At 39.0% G+C, this 14471-nt stretch overlaps 1 protein-coding gene across 8 annotated transcripts in view; it reads left to right on the plus strand.

Moving 5' to 3' along the window:
- The window catches only part of LOC109416253 (tyrosine-protein phosphatase non-receptor type 21), a 65287-nt gene that overhangs the window by 36265 nt on the left and 14551 nt on the right, over window positions 1–14471 (plus strand). The window contains exon 1 of one of the 8 annotated variants that reach the window (XM_019690267.3): window positions 3858–5510. The exons of the other annotated variants lie outside the window; for them this stretch is intronic. Within the exon in view, the coding sequence (XP_019545812.3) occupies window positions 5408–5510 (103 nt within the window). The 5' untranslated portion in view covers window positions 3858–5407. Of the gene's footprint in view, window positions 1–3857; window positions 5511–14471 lie in introns of those variants that run through there. 8 annotated transcript variants of the gene reach the window in all.

Raw genomic sequence — 14471 nt, forward strand, 5'->3', positions numbered from 1 at the left:
TTTGTCTGTTTTATAGGTGTGAGCCACCCTAGTGCAGACAGGGGGGCCAACTTTTCTGGGTCGATATTGATGAGTTTCGCTGCAATATCATTCTTCCCAGCTGCTTTGTTGATTCAGATCTGTTGAATAGCATCCTAAACTAAATGGCGGATTTAATATTATGTTTGCATCGTGCAACGTTCTGTCGGGTTCCATGCTGCAGCATTACCGCGTTGTTTTTCTTTGTTCCATTCATCCCGCCGTTCTTTCTCCAGGGCATTTTCTCCTTAACTCCCAAGGGGTATCCACAAGAAATTCAGACAAAGATTCAGAGGCGTCTCGTGATCAGCAGACTGACCTGTTCTACACTGAGAAAAAAATCCATTTAGATGTTATGTGTCAGCCTATATAGATTTTTGCAATTAGATTTCACAAATATACCATATATGCTAGACACATACATGAGGATGAACTCTTGGGTTATTGAAAATATGTGTGGCTCTTTTGAATATCATATATCCACGATTATACATTAGAGTGGGTCATCGTTTATATGGAAAAATGAAAAATTCAATGGTGTCCCATCAAATCAAAGCTTTTTTGCTCCCATTTCAGGACCCAAATAAGTGTGCAAAATTTGAGCACGATCGGTTATGTCTACGTTTTGCGCATCGCGTTTGAAGTTTGTATGGGGTTTTACATGGGAAAACACACTTTTTTGCATTTCTCTCATAACAAGCTTGAATTTTTCTAAAACCATGTAACGGATAAAGTAAAAACATAGTCTAGGGTGTCCTGAAAAACTTTGTCGAAGACCGCGAAGTGATCTGATGCTTATGAAAAAAGTTATAGCGTTGACATTGCTTGGCAAAACAGTATGATTTTGTTGCTATTGTTATTCCTTTACATGTTAAATCATAAACACATGCATGCGGCTCGTTGGTTATAACTATTTTTACAAGCATCGGATCGCTTTGCGGTCTTCAACAAAGTTTTTCAGAACATCATAGGCTTTCATTTTATAGTATCGGTTAAAAAGTTTCAGACAAACTTTTTCAACTTATGACAAAAATGCAAAAAAGTATGTTTTCCCATACAAAATCCCATACAAATTTCAATTGCAATGCGCAAAGTGTAGACGCAACCGATCGTTCTCAAATTTTGCACAGATACTCAGGACCCGAAACGGAACCAAAAAAGCTTTGATCTGAGGAAACGGTTCCGATGACCCACACTATTATACATCTCATATTGTGGGTCCGTTACGATTTATTTGTTTGATTTAATGTTTTCTAATTATTTATTGTTTCGTATTTCATGTAATCAAAAATTGTTGTATTTTTCAAAATTTATTCATTTCTGGCTTGATACATATTATCAATCACATAGAACACATCAATGAAAAACATGGTGGTAAATATCCACAGCGCACTGCCTCCACTGCGCTGTGGAGAGCGTTTTTGTCCGATTTGTCCACATCACTACTGTACTGCGTTCGGTGACTTCCGCCGTATCGTTTAGCTGCGAGGAGCCACCTGGATGATTTCACACCTGCTCGCTATAGTTTTGATCTCGGATTCAATGGTGTTCCAGTGAAATTCTCTAAGATTCAGGTTAAGATTCTGCAAATCCGAAGAGCTATATGCGTGGTGGCGGTTCCAACCGAATACAGGATCAATTGTGCTGTACAGCCGTTACACAGTTTGCAGTGGAGCTTTCGCCTATGTCCATCCGCTTTCAGCTTTGTCTATAATAGAAAGATTAGCATTGATAGCTTTTTGTTACAGTTATTCAATAGCATTTTAACTTACCATTCTCTGAAGACATAAAACTTTGCTTTGAATACCGCGCCACGTTTTCAGTTCGTTTGATCTTTTGTCTGATAAAATCAAAACAAAGTTCATTCTCAACAGAAATTCATCCCAGTTGCTCACACAATAAATTTATGTGTGAACTGTTATAGATTTCAACTATTGGATTTTAAACATAATTCAAAATGGAACAACTTTTCAATATTATGTGTGGGTTATATTAAGGATATATGTCATCCTAATAGTGTTTTTTTTTCCTCCCCTGTTGGGGAAATTAAGCCACTGCGTCCAATAGGCTAATCCTAATAGTGTACTGAATGAACTATTCCACAAGAGTATGTGTCGTAACATATAAAGAAAATCATTGGAATTCTTTGCGTGTACAGATTACAATTGTACTATAGAAAACACGTTTAGAGTTATTTGATACTACACTGCTAGTTTTTTGTTTGTTTTAGTAATATGATTTTTAACCTAAGCTTATTTTTACCTTCTTGTTTGTTTACCATTTTCTGAAAAATATCTTTCACATTTTCAACTTAAATAATTATGTAGAGAGCGTCGTTTACCTTTGCTTGTTTATGTATATACATATACACAAAGTCTTCAATTTATTCATTAACTTAGACATAATGATTACATCTTCGAAATAATCTTTTGAAGATCATGCCGAATCTGATGTTTTTTCTTGATATAAATCGAATTTAAGCAAAGTTCTGTGTATTTCAACAGATATTTGGGCGCTCTAATGCACATCTGAATGCGAATCAAATGCACCACTTCCGAAGTTAGGTATCTCGGACTTCCATTCCATTCCATTCCATTCCAAGAAAAAGCTATTTTCGGTGAAAGCCATTTTTTATATCATGGCCTCGAAGTTAAAGTTCAGAAACCGTTGCCAACGAACTATAGAGCACATTTGGCACCCCAAATTCCAAAATCGCGCGCGCTGGATGTAATGCATAACAAGCGCGCACTGCATTGCCTGAATGTCTCTGGCTGCGCAAGTTGTTCTCAGCCTACGTAGGACGAAAACCGAGACGCCCCAGATCAAGCTTTCATTCATTTCTGGTTTTGTTACACACATGTAAACTTTTCATTGGAGAAGCTCTTCGCGTTTAGATGTGTGACTTTTGGCTCTAGAGCATGCTAACAATCATTAACACACATTTGAGAACCTGATCGGCAAGCATAGTTAACAAAGAATTTTTATACTATGAAATCAATGTTCGGTATTCCATATTTTTGTTGTAGTTATTGTTAAATAATCCTGTATTTCCCAACAACGATACAGCATACAATTTTTAGCACTCTAAAACAGAAAATTTTTAACATGATTTTTAAGACTTTAGTCGATTGCGCTTAGCGTGCGTGTACGCGTGAGAAGTAGGCGGGAAGTGAAAAATGGAAAGAAACGTTGACAACGCTGCTGCTGGTTCAAGACGACTAGAGAACGTATGAGCGACAGAGTGGAGTGAAATGAATTCGCATGAACACTGCCAGTCGGAGGCAAAAAAGCGAGGAAACTGTTGGTCTGGCAACAACATTCTACGTTCGCATGAATCGGGGAACTGGTGGCCTGTGGTTTCGAAGAGTCAAGCAAGAGAGAGAGCTGTGCAAGGTTGGCTCTCGCATGCTCTTGCTGTATGGTTTTTGCCGGTGGATGGCTTGGAGTCGTCTTTCGTTCTCCATAAGCCGGGAACGATGTTTGCACCTTGTGTGCAAGTTGTTATGGGGTATGTGCGGTGGGGGTTTTAAATTTAATTTACTCTTTTGCTAAAGGTATCTACTTGAAGATTATTTTACAAGTTTTATTCTCAGCCTATACCCGTTCCAAGAACAGGTCGAACATGTGGACGAGGCGCCTCTGCAAAGATTCTACAAGGAGCATTAGAAATTCCCCATAGATTACAATATGATGCTCTGCAGGTATTTTACTATACATTTCGTTAGAAATTTCAACATTTAAGAAGCACGTTTCAAAAAGTATCATTTCAAAGAAGTAGCAAGTTGTTTGTGTTTTCCTTAAAAATAATCAAAAAAGGAAAAAAAAATTGAATAATTTGAAGAATAACCTCGATGGGATCAATCCATTTGTCTTGTGATCTTGCTTTGCAATCTAGACTTTCGAAATTACGAGACGCTATAGTCATTCATTTCAACATTACTGTTCTCGTTTGTCAGGACAAACAAGGTAATAACCAAACCATAGAACTGTCAACGCGCTTAGTAGTCTAAGCCCATCTTAGTCACGTGGTACACAATGTCTCATCTTAGTCAACACTTAAGCACAATCGCCTGTTTCCAACACACATTTCAACATCCGTGTCCAATACCGTACCCTCCGGGGGGCTTTTCAGAGCAACAACAGCAGTAGTTCTAATTAGTAGTCACAAGCATCATCAGCCACTTTATCCCCCGGTGCGGGGGCTGGGTGCCATATTCGGACGGTTTGAGCGTTTATTCGATAACAGGCGGCACCAACGCTGCCCGTCGGAACTCTGTAATGCTCCTTACATGGCTCTGAGTCATCATCGCCGCTGTCAGCCTTCAGGTGAAGGGGGAATTCCTTCCCACACGACCACCACAGCTAAGCTTCTCGCGGAATGATGGGCATGGGGAATCTTGAACGCCCCTGTCGGATTCCTCTCGCTCGCGCCATTGAAAGATGATCAATCCCCTGCCTAGACGTTTGTTCTATCCCACAACACCGCCCGCGGTCAGTTTGATCGCGACTATCACAACGACGACGACAACGGATGGCGCGCGGTTGTATCGTAGTGCTTGTGCGTGATATCTCCGCGCCGTGAACTCACTGTAATCGACAACGAAGACCCTGCAAACATTCCTCACCAGTAAATGAACTGATAAGCGCCATCAGTGGTATCTACGCTGAATAACCTCCGACAAGCCTAGACTGGTCTGAGAAGCATTCCAGCGGGCTGAGGTTGTGAATGAGAACGAAACTTGCCTCAGCACTTTACAGGGTGCCCAGAGTTAAAAGTCTGCTCGAGCACCGTGTGGTGGAAAGCTATATTTTGTACCTACACTTGAGGTTGAGACGCATCTTAAACAACACTTACTAGAACACCAACAATCAACACTGGTAACCCTATCAACGGTATCAACCTTGTACGGAATGTGTAACTGTTGTCGTTGCCGCTGTTGCGTTGTCTTGCTGTTGCCGACGACACTCTCGCGTTAGTCCAGTCATTCTTCGACGGGTAGGGGGCGTAGTGTTTGGGCTGTAGTTCGTCTCTAAGTACCCAGCCTAAGCCTTTATCGATGCCGAGCAGCTTATCTCTTCCAAGAGCGGCATTGCGTAGCATCATAAAAAAACGTGGGTGTTTACCCAGACAAAACTGTAAAATATTCCCCGGAATGCGTACGACGACGTCCACCCTCGTTCCAGACTTAGTCTAATTCGGGCGCTCGGTGCAGTACTAGCTGATAAGGCCGAACCTCGGTTATTGCGCGTCTTGTGTGCGATTTAAAACACCTTAAAAAACAGGTTCTTCAATCAGGTCGGTACCTGCGACGGAAACGCGGTCTTTTGTGCATTTTTCGGTGTCCTCATATGCAGACAAAACAGTGTCAAGTTAACCCGATGATTGGCAATGGAAACGCAGTGTGACTTCGAAGGCGAAAGGAAGAAATGTGATACAGTGGAAAAGCCAGGCGCTAAAAGTATGAGGCTGGACCTAACGGTGATACCTTTGAGTAAGTTATACACCAGTGCAAAATCGGATATTGAGCCGGATTAACGTCGTTTGGAATTGTATCCGTGTCGGTGTCTGACTGTCTGCTGTTGTTTCGTTGACGCGTAAAAGTTCACACAGGATTAAGGTGTCAGTTTTATTCCTGTCCCTTTCAAAGACAGTTTACCTCTATAACGCCGTAAGTTGTGTGTCATATGAGAAAAACTCTGATGCCAATTGTGATCGTAAGAAGCCTTTGAAAATCTCTCGTTAAGAATTCAAATACAAATACTGATCCGCACGTTCCATTGAGTATCGGATTATAGTTATTGTACTTCGTGCAAGTAGGATTGTCTTTACTTGGAGTCGATTGATGGAATGGTAATTGGTGGTGTAAGAATCAGCAAGTCAAATTATAACTCACGTCGATATTTTTCACCCGCTCACGTGATGATGCATACTAAAATTCTTTACGATTGAATCACGGCGTGAAACATTGATTTGATTAGATTTGTTTTATTGGTGAGCGAATCCTGGAATAAATTTTGTTTCATTTACAACAAGTTGTGAAAGTGAAATCCGTTATCAATAATGTTCGGCATTTGTTTATTGTTTATGAATGCCACTGGTTCGATAAGTAATACCCATCAGCATACGCGTTTCCGCACATCAATCTTCAGGTTGGGCTTTGAGTACAATATCACCATAGCAAGGGGCTCCAGTTAGCCCCGCTATTTTTTCTTTATATTGATTCAGTCGATAACATATTCGGATGTGATTTTTTCAACTTTTTTTGGATTGTGTATCATTGTGATTGCTGCATAAAATTGCGTTAACCTTCATAAGGCAGTGGAAACCATATTGCCACCTAGGTATCAGTAGGTCGGCTCCAGAGATACGTTCTCTTCCATTTGGGAAATTTGTGCCATCGCCATGAATTCAATATCTACCTGAGGGAGAAGGGAAGGAAAAAAGGAAGGGCCAGGGAAGAGGATAGGTAGGGGAATAGGATCGTCATACAAGCATAAGTGTACTACAATAAATTAACACAGCGTCCTGTAAAGAGCACTGTTACGGCAGTTCGCACCGATCCCTCATAACTACGCCAACGTCGGAGCGCCCCTCGGAAGATTGTCACAGTGACAACTGAAGTTGTCATCGATGGCATATGAGAATGGGAGAGAAACAATATGAACAGGGAAGAATGATCTATGCATGGTAGTGAAGTGGACCACATTTGTGAATTTGGCGAAGTTTGATAATTATTTTTCACGTAATTTGCTTATTTTAAATATTGAAAAATCGTAAGTTTAATATGAATTAATTGAATTTAATGAAACTTATCCTAATGTTATTGCTTAGGTGGCAAACCGCCAAATCGTATTCTATACATATATCCTATCACTGGAAGATTGATTCTGAGTTGAGGTTAAAAAACCGTGAGTTGCTGAATTGGAACTAAAATCATGAATTATATTTAATAGATGCATTATGAACTTTTTGTAGCTCACTGTACAATCGGACTCAGCTAGGATATTTATGATAACTTGTTGGGATTGAAAGGGATCTAGAGATACCGATGTAAGTAGTTGCGTAAGAAACAATATCAAGATTCTAATAAATTTTAATAGCTTTTAGCTCTACACCCACAAATCAAGGTGTTTGATCAAAGGACTTCTCAAACCCTACCTCCCAACAAGCACTGTAATAACGCATAAAGCGTAAAGAGAGCCTATAGCTTTTTACCACAGCGGGTGAAGAACAACAGAACATCCTGAAGATTCAGGTGTCTGAAGTCAATTTCACTTAATAAGTGCTTACCGAGAGTACTCGGAAACGTAGTTACGCAAAACAGGACAGTTACATATCAAATGATACGAAGTTCCATAATCGGATTCACAGCTATCACATACAAATGGACCAGCTTGCTGAATATTCGCCATGTGATAACTGAGTCGGTAGCGGCCAGTCAATACTTTGACCAGCATGCTGCATTTCTGCTTTGACAGATATGTTAGATACTACGCCACCAATTTTGTTTGACGACATGACTCAAAACTATTCCAATATTGTTTGTGCTGAGTGGCAGCGCAGGTGTCAAGCTGAAGCTCAACCCAACACTTCGCTATCGCAATAGCTGGCTCAGACCCAATGAAGTCATGTGATACTCCAGTGTGAGCTAACTCATCAGCCGTTTCATTTCCAGCGATGGAATAATGGCTAGGCACCCATACAAAGTGAACAGCATTTGCTGAATTCAGCTCCTCGATTTGAGTTCGACAAGCGAAACTTCGACCTAGAGTTGGCCGAAGCGAGTGCTTTAATAGCAGCCTGGCTGCTATCTGAACAGTCATATACTTTGCCCACGTGTTGCTGAAGTGCTGATTGCACTTCGCACATAAGAGCAAAGATTTCAGCCTGAAAACGTTGCAGTGTCTGGTAGACAGTGTCTACCAGTGATGTAGCCTTAGCTGACGAGAGTGGACACCAGCACTTGCTCGACCTTCGAAAAGGGAGCTATCAGTGCAATATACGATGCCGTCTGAAATACTTCCCTTCAGATAACCAGATGTCCATTCTTCCCTGGAAGGGAATTTCGTGGAAAATGTCTTATATGGAAAATAAAATTACAAGCAATGGGACGTAATCATTGAAGTACTAGATTGAAAGTAGTGAGCTGGATTTTTGTATGGTGAGATGATCAATTCTCCATTCCTGCAATGAAATGGTGCAAACAGCGTGGGTATTATGATTTCTTGTCTATATTGATGCCGTTTGAGGAAAAGTTTGGGTAACTGTGTTGTTACATTATTTATTTCTTGCAACTTTAATCACACAGTTACCCAAACTTTTGCTCAAACGGCATCAAATTAGACAAGAAATCATAACACCCACGCTGTTTGCACCATTTCATTGCAGAAATGGAGAAATGATCATCTCACCATACGAAAATCGAGCTCACTACTTTCAATCTAGTACTTCACTGATTGCGTCCTATTGTAAGATCACTTGGAGCAAGGAAAACATTGTCCCAATCCACCAAAAGTGGAATCAACGAGATGTGTGTTGATCTGCGATTTACAGGAGTTTTCTCAAACCGAGTACCGATAGGTGGTAAGTGCAAGAAAGTGCTTCTTGTTTAAAATGAATGTGTAGTGGGGAAACGTCAAAGAGAACTTCGAGCGCTGCCGTGGGAGTTGAAGAGAATGCTCCAGACATCGCCATCAACCACGTCCTTTGAAAATAGCCTTTTCATTGGATTCTTCTCACTTCGCCCTTTTGTCACCACACAAGACATCCACAAGTTAATGTTGGCCGAACAACAGTTGTGTAAATTTATTTGATATACTTGGGTTCGAGGGCATTACTCGAAGGTCATACAAGCTTTCTTCATTTTGAACTCAATGTGAGGTGTCCAGGAAAGCTTGAAATCAAGAATAACTCCAACGTACTTTACCTGTTCAGTGTTCACTTCATATTGACTTCAGAATCGAAGAGACGCAAAGGTCGAACGCCATTATGGTTTTGCCTTTCCGTCAAAAGAACAATAGATGTTTTACTCGGGTTTACCGAAAGGCCATATTGGCGACACCACCCCTCAACTACCTGAAGGGCGCTTTGCATCAGGTGGAAAAGGATGCTGATGCACATTACGACTAACATTGTACGTAGTCGTCGGCATAACCATTGAGTTGCCTCAACAGCGTATCTGATACGAGAATTCAAAAAAAGCGTTGATAAGACTCCCCCTTGGGACCACCCACAAACACTCAATTTCCTAATCGCTGCTTGACGCAGAGATGTCGGTTTTTGAGCATTTAAAAAGACACGGACACGTTCAATGCTTCCAGTGAGCTATACGCTCATTGAAGGAGGCACGACACTAGACAACGGACTAGCATGCAACGCCCAGTAGCACAGCCGAAAACTTTTCTTGGCAGCTGTGGCGGGAATCGAACCCGCGCTCCCTAGCACGATGCGACTAAATGCTTGGTGACACTAGCCGCACGACCACGAAGCCACAAATTTGATAAATCCAATTGGAAATCATTGAAGATATACCATGACTCCGTGCGGCTTCCAATGTGGCATCGCAAGGCACGTTGTAAAAAGCACCCTCGATATCTAAGAAAACACCCAAAACAAGATTGCTTTTGAGTGAATGCTTTCTCAATATCGTAAACAACCTTGTGTAAAAGAGTCACGGTGGACTTTCCAGATTGGTAAGCATGTTGGTTCACATGAAGAGGCACGTTAGCCAGATGAACATCACGGATGTGATAATCGACAATGCGTTCTAAGCATTTCAGAAGAAACGAGGTCAAACTGATAGGTCTGAAACTCTTTGCTTCTTCATACGACGCACGACCCACTTTCGGAATAAACTTCACAGTAATATCCCGCCAGGATTTGGGAATATACCCTGTAGCAAAACTGCAAACAAGTATTTTTTTTTTTCAAAACATGTTTGAAATGATCAAATCCCTTCTGAAGCAAAATAGGATAAATCCCATCTGCCCCAGGAGATTTGAAAGGACCAAAGCTATGAAGTGCCCACTCAATCGATTCTATAGTTACGATACTCCGAGCCGAAGCCAGGGAATCGTAACTGTTCAACCGACTGGCTAAAAATCTCGTTAATACAGATAAAAAAAAAAAGGATTTGGGAATATACCCTATAGCAAAACTGCGAACAAGTAGTTTTTTTTTTTTCAAAACATGTTTGATATAAATAAATCCCTTCTGAAGCAGAATAGGATATATCCCATCTGCATCAGGAGATTTGAAAGGAGTAAAGCTATTTAGTGTCCACTCAATCGATTCTATAGTTATGATACTCCGAGCCGAAGCTAAAGAATCATAACTGCAAGAAATGATGAAGACGGATGAACCTGATATCCGATGGTGTAATATCCACACATCCAGGGAAGTGTGTACTGAATAAACATTCCAAAACTGATGATGATTAACCTGGGCTTGTTAGAGGGATATCTGTAAGTAAAAAGAAAATTGGGTTAAGTACTGTTCTTTTGAATTCCACTAAGAGTTTGCATCCTTTGACAGATACGTATTTCGACCTCAACTGTAAGGTCGTCTTCAGTGTCTTGTACTTGTCGAGTCAAGTCAAGATGCAAATTCTTAGTGGAATTCAAAGGAACAGTACTTAACCCGATTTTATTTTTACTTATTCCAAAACTTCCTCATCAGAGGAAGTGAAGTCGCCATTTGGCAAACGTAGTTCGTTCACTTGGAAATCCTTAGATTTGGCAAGGATTTCGTTCAACTGACTGACTTTACTCAAACTGGAAACATTTGTACAAAGGTTTTTCCAGCCGAATGATTCAGCAGACCGAAGTGCTTTCTGGTAGGCCTTGCGAGCTGTCCTGAAAGCCTCCGATCTAGCCGAACGTCGTCTGTTCCAACTCTTTCTACATTGTTTCCTGAGCTTGGCCAGAACAGAGTTCCACCAAGGTGAACCACCTTGTGGTCTTCACAGACCGTAGAGGGCAAGCATCTTCAAAAGCTTCCATGATGAAGGCCGTGGTAGTATCAACGGCATCATCTAAATCACATGGAGTGTCAATGGATGGTAAGTATCCATGAAATTTGGCCGCAACCAAATCGGTGAAGACCGATTCCCCGGTTGACCGGGAATTCCTGAAACGCAAAAACGGGTGTCCCACCAGTAGTGGTCAATGTAGAAGAGAACCAAACTCATGCATGCGGCACATCAGATAGCGGCTTCTTCAATAATGTGAAGAGTAGTCAGCAAGAAAATAGTATCAGACCACTATACTATACTATACAATACTAAATGTCGAATTCGTATATTCGCACCGCCTGCACCACTTTACCACCGGGTGTAGCAAACTTGCACCGAAACCGTTCGTTTATTCGCAGGTACTGTTCTGTTTTGACACCCGATCGCCACCGGTGCAAGAAAATGCTGCACCGTGTTTGAGCTCGGTGTAGTAGGTAGCAAACTAGATTTACCAATACTTGCTTATCGCTGTACCGTAAACCGGGGTCAAATTGATCTCCGGGTTGAAATTGATCAGACGTTTTTCTGTTAGATAAAGTATGTTTTAAATAGTTTCCATATATGTATCGTTTAGTATAGGATTCCTACATCACAATACTTGGAAGGAAACTATATAGAGTATGCTTAAACTAACTGAAAAACGTCTGATCAATTTCGACCCGGAGATCAATTTGACCCCGGTTTACGGTACTTGTCGCGTGGTTTTGTTTTGGTAGGAATGTTGATTTTTCTTCGGTAATGCGTAAACATTCCTCTTGGATATTTATTTATTTTGAGATGTTTTGATTTTTATTGCATTATTTCTTTACGTTTTAATATTATTGACAAATAATATATTTAAACCATATCGATGACAATTGCGGCTTGCAATTATTGGGTAATACTAAAATTTAAAATTCAATTAATACTCAATGTTGCTAAATGAGAGCAAATGTGTCGAGGTTTATGAATAATCATTGTTCTTATAATGGTTTTCTTCCAGACTGATTGATCTCTTGAGTTTGAGAAAGTTAGAGTCAACCTGTAAAGTGTTTGTCCAAAATAAAAAGTAGTTAATGAAAACTTCTAAAGTTTTTTTTATATAAAGACGTAAAGAAGATTTCGTGTCTTCTACAATAAGTGTGCGGAAATAAAATAAGGATTGATCGCGCAGAAGATATCGAAACGATTAAATGCAACCGCGCACATCTAATAAGCGTTTTTGCATCACTTTGTGCGATATTTTTTCTTGCAAAATGTAATACCTTCTATAATTAAAAATATTGATTTTTTGTAGTACCGTAAAATGGGGTGTTAAGGGACGGAAAATTTTTTCGTCCCCATTAATTCATGAGTTCTACTTCTTAAAACTTTCAGGAAAAGCAGTCCGACCATTGTCTTGCTGCCTGCTACGCATATAGATTACAAAATTTGACGATTTTTGGAGAAATTGAAGATATTTAACAAAATGTGCGAATTTTGAAAAAACATGAAAATGGGGTGTTAAGGAACTTGAGGGGATAAATGTAAAAGTTCTTATATTTCAAAGAAAGATAAACTTTGATTATTTGTAAACATTGACTGAAATATTTCTTGTACATCGCCGAAAAAGATTATCATAGTCCTGAAGGTGCGGGAACAGTTTCATTGTCATCTACCTTTGCATATGATTTTTTTTTGTTAAAGCCTCGAAATCTGAAAAAAATACCGCCAATTGTACCTGATTGGCTTCAATTTTCAACAAACACATTATTCACAGTTACTATTTAGAGTAACCAAATTGAATAGTTCAGACTGACCAACAGATTGTAAACTAAGGATGAGTATTGACAGTTTTTTGTTCACTTAAAATCTCTTTTATATTGAAATGTTTTATATGCAAGCAACATTAGATGGTCCAATGTGTAAACTGTGTATTCGATGCTGATATTCGACTCTGGAGCAACGCTGATAGGACATATTTTAGATGATGAGATATTTTAACAGCCATGCGTCATCTTCACAAATACTTGCTTTTGCAAGAGTTACTGACAGTCTGGTTTACATAATACATATATGGAACAAGTGAGCATATTCCACATTTTCAAAAAGCTGTCACGTTTTAACGCCAATAATTAATAATATTTCGAAAAGAAAACAGATAGAAAATCTATTTTGAAAAATACGCCTTCGTTAAAACATAACATAACACCTAAAGAGCACAAACTTCTGTAAAGAGGGGACTACAGTGGCATTGAGTATAAACATTTGATCAATTTTCTTATTATATGTATCAATCTAACACTTGTTTTTAAAGATCTATATTGTATTAGTTGAATTTATCATCCATAGCAACTGTTGGGACGCTTATGACCCAAAATGAAATCCGTAATATGTCATTCAGGAAAGTTACTGTTATACAATGAATCAATTTCCTCAAAACTTAGTGATACAAATAAAAAAATTCAACCCCTAACACCCCACCAGTTTACAAAATTAGACTTTTTCCTCAAAAATTGTCCGTGTTCGAAAACCACCTTTGTAACATCAAATATTTTACCCTAGTTTCGTTTGAAATTAGTTGTAGAACACCTTACGATTGCTCACATATTTTTCCTAATAATATTTCCGTCCTTACAAATGAATGTTTCAATGATAGCGAAATTGAGAAAAACCAATGCCGTTATATTTTTGATGTCTAGTGTCCAGTAAAATGCGTATTTTTATGAGTGATAACCCTTATAGTATACCTTAATTTCCAACACACATTTGAAGCGAATTTGGAAATAGTGAATCAATTTTTAAACGGTTTGGCGATTTTTCAAAGTAGTATGTAAAGATGAATCCCTTAACACCCCTTGAGTTCTTAACACCCCATTTTACGGTACATTGAAAACTATAGATATGATGCATATTCAATAACATTAGTTTTTAATATGTGATCAATATTTTTCTTTTAATGTTATAGTTTGCCGTTTGTATTCCAATTCCGTATCAAATATGGAAAACGCCCAAGAAGCCTCCATATTCAATGAAACTGAAAAATGCTTTTTTTTATCTAAATTTAGTGCTAAAACGGAAAATAATTATTTACACCCTAGTGCAGATTTTTTATGTAGGTAAATATGTTTAAACCTGTTTAAACCATTTTATAAACGAAAATTGTTTGATAAACGTTTAGTTTAGTGCTTTTTATTATCAGTACATAAGGTCGATACACATATTGATTTCTTTATTTGTCTCATCGCTCTTTGGCTGGTCGAGGGAAGTGATAAAAATAAAATTAATCAGAAAAATATTATAAACTCATCGGATTTGTTCAAGGATGTTTAGAAGAACCCGATATTTTAATAAATATATTTTATCCAAATGATTGTAAAGTATCAACATTTTCAATATTTTTTCCCAAGATTGATCCTAACTTTTGATTTATCTTTTCATGTTCACATTGATTATTAAACTTTTGAAACTGTTATTTTTTTA

This window comes from Aedes albopictus, chromosome 2 (assembly GCF_035046485.1).
Source record: "Aedes albopictus strain Foshan chromosome 2, AalbF5, whole genome shotgun sequence".
NCBI classification, from domain to species: domain Eukaryota; kingdom Metazoa; phylum Arthropoda; class Insecta; order Diptera; family Culicidae; genus Aedes; species Aedes albopictus.